The 12694-nt window shown below is 57.6% G+C and overlaps 1 protein-coding gene across 1 annotated transcript in view; it reads right to left on the reverse strand.

The window, feature by feature from the left end:
• Positions 1 to 259: 259 nt before the first annotated feature.
• Positions 260 to 12694, reverse strand: part of ASS1 (argininosuccinate synthase 1) — a 52035-nt gene continuing 39600 nt past the window's right edge. The window contains exons 13-16 of the mRNA XM_044264680.1: positions 10748 to 10879; positions 5722 to 5878; positions 1970 to 2035; positions 260 to 543 (exon numbers count right to left, since the gene is read on the reverse strand). Of these exons, the coding sequence (XP_044120615.1) occupies positions 498 to 543; positions 1970 to 2035; positions 5722 to 5878; positions 10748 to 10879 (401 nt within the window). The 3' untranslated portion in view covers positions 260 to 497. The remainder of the gene's footprint in view (positions 544 to 1969; positions 2036 to 5721; positions 5879 to 10747; positions 10880 to 12694) is intronic.

A 12694-nucleotide genomic window follows, 5' to 3' on the forward strand; every position in this document is an offset into this window, starting at 1 on the left:
TCCCGGCTGTTCTCCGTGGGCGACGGCAGGACAGCTCTCCAGCATGTCACCCCAACTCTCCTTAGTTGACCCAGGGGCGCGTATCTGGGTCCCCTGGGTTTTGCTGGGGGAGCGAGTGTCCCATCCTTCCAGAGGAACAGGTTCCCCTGAAAAGATGCGTCTGGCAGCGCTTAACTCAGAAAACGCAAAGGTCGGGGTAGGAAGAGCGAGACTGACAACACACGCACGCCCTCGCGGCAGAAATAAGGAAACAAAAATCTCATGTATCCTTTTTTTAATTGTCATTTTACATCTCCCCACTGCGGCCGCCCCAGCCCCTCCCTCTGATGACCATTTTGGCAGGCCACCGGGGAGCAGGGAACAAAGCTGGGGCCTGGCACCCCCACCAGGCCGCCAGCCGCGGAGAACAAGTCACAATTACAAATTACCACAACAATTAGCGCCTGTACTTGGGAGATGGGCAAAGGAGGAGGCCCGGCTCCTCATTGTCAGCCGGTCTATTTGGCAGTGACCTTGCTCTGGAGGCGATGATATTCCTTCAGCCTGTAAACCCGATTGAAAACAAAGAAAAATGTAAATTAACAATAACAACATGCACTCCGTTCAATTAATTCAGGCAGAACCCGGGTGGCGGGGGCAGCTGTTAGTTAAGATGTGTGTGAAGTTGTCTTTTTTTTCTCCTGCTCTGTTCCCGCTCCTGCCCTGGCCCCTCCTGCCCTCCAAACAGGATAATGTAATTAATTTATCTTTAGGGGAAAACATTGCTTGGCATTGTTGAAGACAAAGCATTTAACTGGCAGTGGGAGCGATGAAGAGGCCATTATGAGAACCCAATGTGTTCGGGGCCATTTAAAAGGGTTTATAGTCATAAAATACAGAGGGCGAAGGAGGCGGGGTAGGTGGAGGTGATTGTTGGAGCAGGAGAGCGCCCAGGAAGGTCAGGCTGGATTCAGCTGTCTCTTGGCTCCAGGGACAAAATGGTGGCTCTGTGCCCAGGACATGTGTTCAGGAGACAAGAGAGACTCGTGCCTTCTTCCCAACGCCAAGCCCGGAGAGAAGGAAGTTGGTGACTCAGAACTCAAGAGTTGGACAGACACACCTTCTGGACTTAGCTCCGAGGCTTCCTAGCTGTGTGACTGTGGGCGGCTTACTTAACCACTCTGGGCCTGTTTCTGGGGTTGCAAATTTGTGTAAGAATTCAGTGCAACCCCGGAGAGTGGCTGGAAGTTAGTGTATCATAGCCAGTGGTCATAAATGACCCTGTTTGCCCTCGTGCGTGCCCATCCCCTCCCCAGGCTACGCCTAGGCTGAGCACAGGAGCTCTTCCTGCAGGCCAGGGTCCAGACTGAGTGCCGGGCTGATGTCCCGGGACACATGCAAACTTTTGCCACACCTGCGAGGTGGCTAGGGTCAGTATCCCCACCTGTGCTCCCAGGGGTCCGGAAGGGGTCTGAGACCCTCCTGCGGAGCCAGGATCTGAACCCAGGTCTGAGTGACTGCAGATGACGGTGCTACCCCACCAGGCCATGGGCACCCACATAGCTAGGATGGTTTCCGGCTCAATCTGTAGCTCAGGTATGGTGACAGGCACGAGGGACCTTCCGGCCCAATGACTTTTTGAGGTCCATTTCTACGTCTGGGCCATCTGCCTTTCTAAACCTGCCCAGGCAAGGGGCTCCTGGTAGAGTCCTTCTTGCAGCTAGAGGGGTTGGGAGTGAATGTCTGAGGCAATGGGCAGGACCCAGAAACAGGGAACCCAAGCACCCAGGCTTCTGTAGTTTCCAGCGAGGCCTTCTGCCCCTCTGAGAACGGGGGTAGGCTGGGCCCAAGGCAGGCACTGAAGATGCTGTGGGCAGAGGGACGGGAAGGCGGGGTTTGTCTAGGACGGGACAGCAGTCAGAGCAGCCGAGGTCCCATTAGAGCTTGCTGCCCGCACCTAGGGGGTCCGAAACCAGAGGGAGCGGCTCACCTGAGGGAGTTGATATTGATGAACCCAGTGGCGTCGCCAGGCTCATAGTCACCCTGCACGTTCATGCTGCAGAGAGAGGAGAAGCCGGTCAGCACACCCTAGGCTTCGCTTCCGGAGGCAGGGGCTCTCCGGGGCTAGGGACGACAGCTCAGGCTTGCGGGTACCCAGGATATCTTGGGAAGCGTGGCCCAAACTTTGGTGTCTCATGGCTTTCTGTCCAATTCAGGCGCCCTACTATGGGCAAGGCACCGTGCCCAGCGCTGGAGAGCAGGGAGCCTCAGCCCTGCTCCGTGGATGTGCAGGTAGGGTTCCATCCAGCTCAGCCGGCGCCAGTGGCCGAAATCCTCCAATGAGGACACACCTGTGAGCCAGTCTGCCTTCAGGCATCCAAGCAACAGTTGATGGCCTCCAGTGGCCCAAAGGACCAGGAGGCCACGGGATGCCCCCGCGTCGGCCTCGGACTTGTGACAGTACCCCTGAAGAACTCAGTGCTGGATCCCCCCTCCACCAGCACGGAGATCCATCCACGAACCTGGCACCCACCCCACGCTGGCCAGCCCCAAGAAGGGCCTGGTCAGCCGCCACTGTTACAATATTCCCCCTGTCTACAAGTGCCATCTTCCGGATTCGACAGCCTTCAGCTTCGGGGCTGTTTTCACTTAGCCGTCCTTCGAGAAACCCTTCCCAACCACAGTCCTTCCGGGCAGGCTCTGCCACCCCTCCTGCCGCAGAGCTCAGGGTAACCCCTTCCTGCTCGATGAGCTTCGGACTTTCATCTGCCAAATGGGCCTCTCGGATTGATCGCCGGCCCCACGGGAAATGATGTGGCTGCCACACCTGGCACACGTGCGCTAGGACATGTGTCTTTCATTCACTTATACGGGCTCTTCTTAGGCACTTATGGTCTCCAGGTGCCGGGGAAGCAGGAGCAAGACGAGAACAGGGCCCACGGTGCGTGCAGGGGCAGCAGATGTCAGCAAACTGTCACCCATCGGCCTTAATCGCGGCTGGGATAAACTCTTTGAGGACAAGTTCAGGGCACTGTGGTCTCAGATCTGGCGCCTCATGGCCACCCTCCGAGCCTCTGGTGGGGAGGGGTCCCTCCTCTGTTTCTCACGGGTCCTGCTCTGAATCAGCCCCTTGTCCTCGTGTCTCCAGAACTCCAGCCTCAGGACAAAGCAGTCTCAAGGTTCTCGATGACAAGGCCTCCTCAGGAGCCTTCTCGGAGAGGTGAGATCGGGGAGGAAGAGGGCAGAGGGGAATCTGCTGATTTTTTTTCCCCCTGAGACCCTAAGGCTGTGCCTCTGACTGGCTCTGTGGACTGTGGACTTCTTACAACAACAAGTGGGGTCTCGGCGCTCAGCTGTCCTACAGCTTGTTCAAGACATGGGCTCTGGTGCCCTAGCCCCACCACGCCCCAGCCCTGCCCTTCACGGGGCTCGTGAAGCTGCCCATGAACGCCCACCCCTTCCTTCCTCCTCCCCACCTCCGCGGGCCCCTCCAGGTCTCAGGTGGCACAAGCCACCAGGAGTAGACCAGCAAGTCCCCTGGAAGGGCGAAGCTTCCGGACCCCTGAGGGGCTGCCTCTTGGCACCCCTCAGGGGGCAGAGGAAAAAGCCGGACAAACTTAAGCATGAGCCTCTGCAGCTCCCTTGTACGGACCTCGCTCTGGATGAGAACGCCTACCCCTCCCCACGTGAATCAAATTGTGGCACACACCGCCACTGTCCGAGTCACCCGTCCCCTTTGGAAGGATCCCTGTGCTCCGCTCAGGGAGAAGCCAGGGCTCAGGGCCCCTTCCAGCTCCCCTCCATGCTCATCTGCCTTTTCGCTGCCACCTCCCGCACGCGTTGTCAAAACAAACTTTCCCGCTCCCCTCCCCGGACACCCCGGCAGAGAGAGGCCCACGTCCGGGGACACGCTTGTCCTGCGTGCGAGGCTGAAGAAGTCCTCCCAGAGGTGCTTCTTGGGAGCCGAGAAACCTCTCTTTAAAACTGTGGTTTGGGGTGGTGGTTGGTTGGAGGGGGGTTGGTGGTGGAAAAAGAGTTTACAATGATTTTTTTTTTTTTTACCTCCCCTGACGGTCTACAGAAAACCTCTGTGCTTTTATTTTTGCTCATTCGAGTGGCTCTGACCTGCTCTATAATTACGTTACTTTCTACCTACTGTGCCACGGCATTTCCAGTTCTGTTACCTCTCGCGGCTTCCTTGCTGGTCCCTGCGAGGCTGTCACTCAAGGGCTTTCAAGTCAGCGATGTAGAAATCAAAAAGAAAGGGGAAATGGTCGGAGACACAGTGAGAATAAATGCGCCTGCTTTTCTCTCTTTTTTTCCTTCCCCTTTTTACTTTCTTCATTTAATCTCCCTGAGTGAGGCTGTAAGGTTTAATGAAGGGTTGGGCAGATTATTAGAGGCTGCTGATTCGGAGGGGGAGGGAGGAAAGAGCCAGAGAGAGAAAGAGAGAAGATAATTTGACATTTACCCCGACTGATCTAAACTGATTCAGTTATATTTATGGCTTATAAAGTGTTTAGAAAGATGGAAGGGGGGAGAAGCTCAACGCGGCGAGGACAGGAAAGAGGGAAATAATATTGACCACCAAACAAAACTTGCCCGCTAATTCCCAACGGGACTGCGCCGGGGCTGAGCTGGGCCTGGGACCTGCGTCAGGTGGGGCTGTCGGTCCCCACCTCCTGTGTGGCCGGGTGACCTCCCAAGGGGATGCTGTGGTCCTCGGTAAAGGCCACACTCTCGTGCACAAGTGTAGGCGAAGCTCAAGAGCTCGGGCTGCCTTGGACTGTCCCGGGGCCTTGGCAGCACCCTTGGCGTGGCCTCAAGTCCCCTCCTTGGCTCCCTTCCAGGCTCACTCTGACCCTCCCCTCCCCGGCCGGTTTCCTTCTGGCTTTGGGAAACCTCGAGATGTCTCCCACCCTGCCCTGTCTTCCCCCCACTTTCTCTTCCACTCTAGACCCGTGTGTCCACGGCCTGGCCAGATACCCTCCTGGTCTGTCTCCAGGATGACTCACCCTCAAGGTGTCTGAGCCCACATGGAGGATCTTCCCTCAAGAACCCCCTCACTTTGGGAACTGCCACCCACAGGAGCCCAACTGCGTATGCCAGACGATTCCATACCTTTTCATCTCCCTCCGCATCCAAGCCCTCTCGACTCTTAACCTCTTAACCAGTTGTCAAACCTGTTTCTCTCATGCCCACCTCGCCCAAATCAGTTCTCCAGAATGGCCAGAAGCAGCTCGAAAAGCACAGGTCTGACGGCTCCATCGCTTTAAGATCTGGCCCCGGGACCCTCACGCTCTGAGGTCTGGCTCCCGGCGTTCCTGTACTGCCTGGGATGTTCTGGAATGTTCTTCCAAGGCCCAGAACCTCCGCCCAGGTCTGTGCCCCTGGAAACCTCCTGCTCCCTCTCCACCTGCTTAGCTCCTGTCCTTGGGAGTCCGGCTCCAAGGTGACCTCCTCAGGGAAGCCTCTCCACACCCGTTAGATACCCAGCCAGCCTCTCCTGCGCCTCCGCACAGCCCGACAACATATTGCCTAATTCTATGTTCAGGTGACTGTTTGCCAGGTGCCTTTGGAAGGCCCAGGGGTAGAGGCGGCATCGACTCCCCTGGTGACTGTCTCCCCCGCGCCCCGTGCGTGCTTTGGCGCGTCTCTGTGGAGAAAGCTGGTCGGCAGTGACGCTGGCCATGAGGTCAGTCTGTTCCTCAGCCGGGGGGCCTGGGGGCGGGGGGCACCTACCTCACCAGCTCCTCGTTGTAGAGGGACAGTGGGGACTCCCGGCCGAGGATGTACACCTGGCCCTTGAAGACAGACACCTGCACTTTGCCTTCCACGCGTTCCTGGGATTTGGCAATGCAGTGGCGCACAAACTCGCACTCGGGACTGTGCCAGAAACCTGCGGGGAGGAAAACAGCGAGGGAGCCAGGGAGGCCCAGTGGGCTGGGGCCCGGGGCTGGGAGTCCGGGGAGGGCACCCCGAGCCTCAGCCCATCACGGTGGACCTCGGGGGTGGCCGTTGGCCCAAAGCACACTGGTGAACAGTCGCATCAAGGAACGAGCTCGCGTGCCTGTCTGTGACCTTGCAGGTCTCCTGTGGGTAAGGAGGGCCCTCCCTGCCCTCCCAAACAGTCACCATCCAAGGCTCAGGAAGCGAGGAGGTAACCTCGGCCTCATGCCATGCGTTCGGGCACTACAGTGGGCCAGACCCTGGGAAGACAGCCGGGAAGGGATGCTGTCATTTGCCCACGGCGGCTCGGGTCCTGAAGACAGCTGTGGGGCAGGAGAGCTCCGCTAAGACTCAGACATGTGTGTGCGAGCCCAGGCTGAGCGATGGGAGCACCCAGCAGGGGCAGCTGGGTGGGCGGTTCGGGGTCAGAAAGACCGTGAGCGTGTGGGCTTCACCGCTCTGTGCCTCGATTCCCCATCTATGGAGTGGCGAGGCCGCAGCACCCCTCCCTCCCAGGACCAGTGAGTGGGCTTCCTGGGTGTGGAGGCCCTGGGCATCCGCATGCCGGCGTCCTGCCCGACAGACAGGAAGACCCCCCCGCTCTGCCCCCACCCCAGATGTCTGTAAATGGTCTACAGGCTGCTAATACTTTCCTATGCAAGTTCTTGAATGTACGAAGCGCAGGCTACGTTCTTCCCCCAGACCAGCTCTTTGCATCATCAGAAACAGTCCTGTGAGAAAAACCCTCTTCATCTCTCTCTCTTCTGAGAGAGCAGGTAAGAGCTAGGGAAGTTGAGGCTTCTCCAAGATCACACACAGGCTGCAGTGAGGGGCCCGGGGTGGACCTACATTAGAACAGGTCAGCGTACAGGTGCCTGGGTGGGTCAGTGGGTTAAGCTTCTGCCTTCGGCTCAGGTCATAATCCTGGGGTCCTGGGATCGAGCACCGAGTCAGGCTTCCTACTCAGCCGGGAGCCTGCTTCTCCCTCTCTCTCTGACTGTCACTCCCCCTGCTTATGCTCTATCAAATAAATAAGTAAAATCTTTAAAAGGAAAAAAAAAAAAAGAAAAAGAACAGCTCGGCCTCACAGGATAATCTGGGAGTTTTCCTGTGGAAGGACCATCCGTCAGTATACAAGGTGCCTGGGGAATGTGCTATCCCCCGCCCCTGCCCCTTACCCACACTCTGTCCCCCAGAGCCCTCAGGCCCCAAAGGCTGTGTGCTCAGTTCCCGGCTGCTCCGGGGCCGGTACCTCAGTACCAACGGGCTCAGCCGTGCAGACAGCCATCTCCTCTCTAGTCTCGGTGGCAGGAAGGCGGGCCGTGGTCAGGCCTGGGGGAGGGCCAGCTTGAGGGGTAGAGTTTCCCTGAAACGGAGCTGGGAAGGTGAGCCCACCTGGGCAGCTGCGGGGCCAGATGGTGCGCGATCTCCTGCCCTGATAAAGGGCCAGGTCAGCCCCGGGTCCAGGGCTATTGTTGGAGGCCCAGCCTCCGGGGGCACCTGCAGAGGCTCTCCGTGGGAAAGGGGAGCAGGCCTTCTCTGGGATAGGGTCTGGCGGCTTGTGGGGTGGGGGAGGGCCAGGCAGGGAGAGAGGAGATTGGGTCCCCACCCCCTGGCCTCCTGTCATTTGGGTCTGTCTCCTGCTCTACGCTGACAGGCAATGTACCACTTGCACAGTGAGATATTATTAACCCTCTGGGGGGGGGTAGATGGATTCCCAGATGGGATGCAGGCTGAGCATTAAGCATTTTAAAAATTCGAGATCTGAATATGGCCTCCGCCAGCCCCCCGACCCCCGTTTACAGGGAGACGGGCACCCAGAGAGGTGTCCCCATCCACAGTGAGATCCTGAAAAGTACTCCTGACTCTGGGCTGCACCCCCATGGGAGGGGACACTGATGGCCCCCAGACCCCGCCATGCCTCAGTGGCTTGGCCCTCTTGCCCAGTCAGGATAATTAGACCATTAAGCTCTCAGCCTGGAAGACAGGGAGGAGATGGAGCCAGAGATAAGGCGGGGTGGGGGGGGGTTGGGCAGAAACCCACGTGGGAGCACCTGGCCTGGGCTTTATCTCAGGATCTCCCACCTCCCCTGCATGGGGGTCTTGCACTCAGATTTCTTTTCCCAGCAGACCCCGGGGGCCTGGGGAGAGGGAGAGGGAGCTTGGCCTGTTGCATGGGTATCTTGGGTCTGGGAGAGGGCCGAGCACTGTGCTGATCAGGACAACAGCCCTCTCTGTACCAGCTGTGTGTCACCCCGTCCTCCTGCTGAAGAAACAGCCGAGAGAGAGGAGGTGAGCTATGTGCCCCAAAGGAGATGCGTCCTGAAGCTGGGGTCCTGCCAGGGTGACCCCGCAGATTGGGACCCAGAGGCTGGGGGAAGGGGGTCCGTGTAAGCCCTCAGCAAAACAAGGGGATGGGGTGAGGACAGGATGATGAACAGGGCATCTAGCTGTGGGGCCGAGGTAGAAGGGCTTCTCTGTGCCTCAGTCTCCCTCTCTGTGTTTCCGAGGAAGCCAAGTGTCACAGCAGAGCGGCGAGAAGAGATCTGGCCTGGTGCCCTTTATTTTAGAGGAGGACAAATGAGACTCAGGGGAGACAGACCCTGTCGAGGTCATAAACCCAGCCCAAGGCAGGGTCCCCGGTCCCTGACTCCAGCCTTGGAAACCACTCCAGGCCTTTGTAATTTATCAACCCACACTGAAATTGCATTCCTCCCAGTTCTAGATGCTTTTTGCAAATGCTTATGTAGTTAGTCCTCCCTGTGCAATGCGTACATTTACGATCCCCACTCTGCAGATGAGGAGACGGAGGCACAGGGAGCTTCACTAACTAGCTTAACCCGCTCAGTAACGGTCATGTCTCCCTAACGTGAGAAAGCACATCAGGCACCCCCTCCAAGCTGTGGCAGGGACAGGCTGTTGCCCAAGGCCAAGCAGACATCTACAGGGGCCTGATGACATCACGGGTACCTGGGAAGGCGAGTAGCAATAATCCGTTGAAAGCTTCTAATCACTGTACTTTATTTGGGGATTTGGAGAGCTCAGTGGGTAACAGAACAAGGATTCCACCCCGGCAGTGAGGTGTAGAGGCACTGAGCCGGTGGGCCAAGCTGTGCCCCAGATACTGAGGGACCCCTTGATTTCCCTTTCCTAAGGGCCCCAGCCCACCTTCCCGCCGCCCACTGGGTCTACTGGAGCGGCGGAAGGCTTGGCTTCCAAAGTCAGCCTGTCCTGGGCTCCAAGCCCCAGCCCATCAGCCATGCAGCCTTATTCAGGTGTCCTGGCCTGCCTGGGGCCCAGCTTCTTCACCTTGGTGCAGCTGAGATCAGGTAATGCCGGTGAGTGCCTAGCTCAGAGTCCTGCAGCAAGACAGTCACGCCTGCCTCCACTTGGCCAGGCCAGGTGCTCTCCCCTATGGGCCCGCCAGGCTTAATGACTCTCCTACTTTGTAACCAGAATCCACCTTTCTGCTGAAACCCCACTGGGCAAGAGCGCCTGCAGGAGACAATGGTATTTAAACACCTGTCTGTACCTGGGGGGGAGGGCAGCTTCAAAGCTGCCAGATACAATGGGAGGGAGAAATCACCAGCCAATAACCACTGAGTCCCCTTAAAATCCCAAGATGAGTTACAGTGATTAGGAGCTTTCAAAGGAAATAAAACCTCCGAGGGGAAGAGAGGACCAGGCAAGGGCAGTGGAGGCTGATTCCAGGTAGGGATTATGAATATGCACTTTCCCAGTCTCCTTGATGTCCAGGCCTCGAGGCAGCCCGCCCCCCCCCCCCACAACCAACAACTCAGAAGGACCGTTGGATAGGACTTCTCATGTGACAGAGCAGGGTCAGCAAACATTTTCAGGAAAGGATCAGACAGTAAATGTTTTAGGCTCGGCAGGTCATGTGGTCTCTGTCAACTCTGCCCTTGTCGCTCAGAAGCGACCACAGACAACATGTAAGCCAGTGCCCGTGGCCATGCCCAAGATGCTATTTATGGACACTGGAATTTGAGTTTCCTATCTTTTCATGGGACATGAGATAGTATTAATAAACAGTTTCTCCCCCAACTGTTTTAAAAATGTGTAAAAAAAACCAAAAAACAAAAAAACACCCACGGCTTCGCTTGCGTGCTGAACAAAAACAGGCCATGGACTGGATCTGGGGACCCCCGTGACACGGCATGAGGGATGGGTTTGCAGTCAGGAGGCCTGGATTCCAGACCTGTGACAGATATAGCACTGAATCTCACCTGTGACATGGGGACCATGTGCTAATGTCATTGCATGCATGGGCTACCTCTGGCTCAGGCAATGCCCAGGCCTGGGACCAAGTTCTTGGTCAAGGCAGGCTTTCCCTTGTTTGTGACAGCTCCAGGTTCTGCCTGGTCACAGCCCAGCCTGGGGTCAAAGCCAGCTAGGCCACTCGAGCTGTGTAACTTTTTGTACAAGGTCCTTTAGCCCTGAGCCTTCCGTTTCCTCATCTATAGAAGGGGCTGGTTGCTGCTCTCCTAGGAACGCTGGGAGGAACCCCCGGGATGGCTCATGTCCCCAGAGGGTGCGTGCTGGGTCACAGTGGGCCACCTGAGGGGTGACACTGCCCAAGTCGTGCAAATCACAGGGGGCAGAGCCAGCTGGCTGTCTTGGGGACTGCACACCCTGTAAGTGAAGGAGGCAGGTGCCGTCAGCTCCCCCAACTCCTGTCCCCTGCCCTGACTAGACCCCCTCCAACCTGCCCCTGTCGGGCTCCTGTGAGGATGGCCGTGGGCGGGGTGGGAGTGGAGGAGGGTGCTGTTCACCTGGCCGGGGGGCGGGGGGGTCTACGCACCTGTGTACACCAGCTCGGCGAATTTCAGGCCCAGGCCCTGTTTGATTTTGCGCACTTCGCGATCCATGGTGAAGGCCTCGATGTCTAAATGAGCGTGGTAAAGGATCGTCCCTGCTGGGGTCTCGTAGATACCTAGCCATTTTTCCAGGCAGGGGGAAAAGGAGAAAAAAGAGAGAAACGCATGAAACCCAAACTGTCAGCAAATGACAAAAAAAAAAAATAATAATGACTCGTCTGACAGGAGACAAGCCGGTCGGACCCATTCACTCCCAGCTTGTTGCAAAATGCGCCTGTCATTATGCTCATGCTGGGGCCACGACAGTCCACTCTGCGGCTTGTGGAGAAAATGTCTGGATGCCCCCCTTTGAAGAGGCCCTCAGACGCTGGAAAATGACAGGGTTTCGGAGCTGCTCCCCCTCCTTCCCAACGCGTGCCCACCGGCCCGCGACTGAAAACCTGTAATTAAACCAACCACGGTGGAGCCCAGGGCCCCAAATATCCCTTCCTCCCTTCCACTGGGGAGCCAGGGGAGGGGACAGCTGTGCACACACTTGCACACACATGCACACATGCCACCTTCAGCCGGCAGCTCCCTTGCCAGCCATGTCTCTGCAGATACACCCTGACCTCTGTGGCCGCCGGGGCCCTGGTGGGCTCCCGCACCAACCCCACCTGCAGATGGGGAAACCGAGCCCAGGAGGAGACAGAAGGTTGTGGGAAGAGGGTCTTGCTCGAGCCCCCTCCCGATGACCTCAGGGCCCTGTGTCTCTACCTCCTAGACAACCTGCTTGGACCCAGGGGGAGGGGGGTCTCCAAAGTGACCCTGAGCTGAGCCTGGTCCTGGCTGGGAGAGAGGTCTGATGGGGAGTCCCACACCGGATTTGAGGACACTGAGGCACGGGGAGGCAGGACTGCCCATGCGCACACGGCCAGACCCTCTCGAATAAATCAGGGGAGCGCGCTGAGTGGACCAGGGGCACACCGGCCCCGCGTCCACTCTTCCTGTGGGAGAACAGCAGGCGCAGTCCCCACCCCACCGACGCGACTCTGAAAGCTTCCTTTCTTCCCACCACGTCACGTTTACAGCAGTAAAGGGACACAGTGATCCCGAAAATTCATCAGTCCTTCCACACTGGTTGCTTTAGAAATCAGAAAGGATCTGTGCGCCCTTCACAGTAGCAGCACTGTTCACAGCAGCCAAAACGGGAGCCACCAAAACGTCCATCACCGGCTGAACGGACAACAGGGTGTGGCCCAGTCATGTAACAGGTAAGCTGCTCCTCGGCCTCTAAGAGGGAGGGGATTCTCGACACCTGCTACAATGGGGACGGACCTGGAGAGCAGCACCCTGGGCCTGGGGAGGCACATACTGCCCGATTCCACTTTGAGGCGGTCCCCAGAGTCATGGAGTTCACGGAGACGGGCCATGGGATGGCGGAGTGGGGGGTGGGGAGGAGGCGGCAGCAGGAGGTTGTCGCTTGGGTGGGGGCTACCTGGGGGGCTCTCAGTTGGGGAAGGCAGAATGCTGGGGGTTTCTGGGGATGATGACTGAGTGAAGGTACTTCCTGCCCCTCAAACGCAGATTTCAAAATGGGTAAAATGGTCAGTGTTAAGTACATTTCACCACAATTTAACAAAAAGAGTTTTTAACCACCTGTTCCCCCCGCCCCTCAAATCAGAAGGAGATTGTTTTTGACCTTGGAGCCCAAAGCCCCCCGGGCGTGGCTGAGGGTGCGGTCACTCATCCTCCTCTGAAGGACCTTCCAATCTTCGGTCTTCCACTCTGGGAACTGGAGAAATGTCAGCTGCCAGGACAGGTCCTTTCAGACCACTGGTGCCCCATTCTTACTTGGAGCTGCAAACCCCTTATTCCATCTTTGGCAGAAGCCTAGCACACAGGAGAGAGAGCCCAGGCCCCACCACGGGGAGCAGAGGCTTCTCTGCAGA

The sequence above is a fragment of the Neovison vison genome, chromosome 9, assembly GCF_020171115.1.
Source record: "Neovison vison isolate M4711 chromosome 9, ASM_NN_V1, whole genome shotgun sequence".
Taxonomy (NCBI): Eukaryota; Metazoa; Chordata; class Mammalia; order Carnivora; family Mustelidae; genus Neogale; species Neogale vison.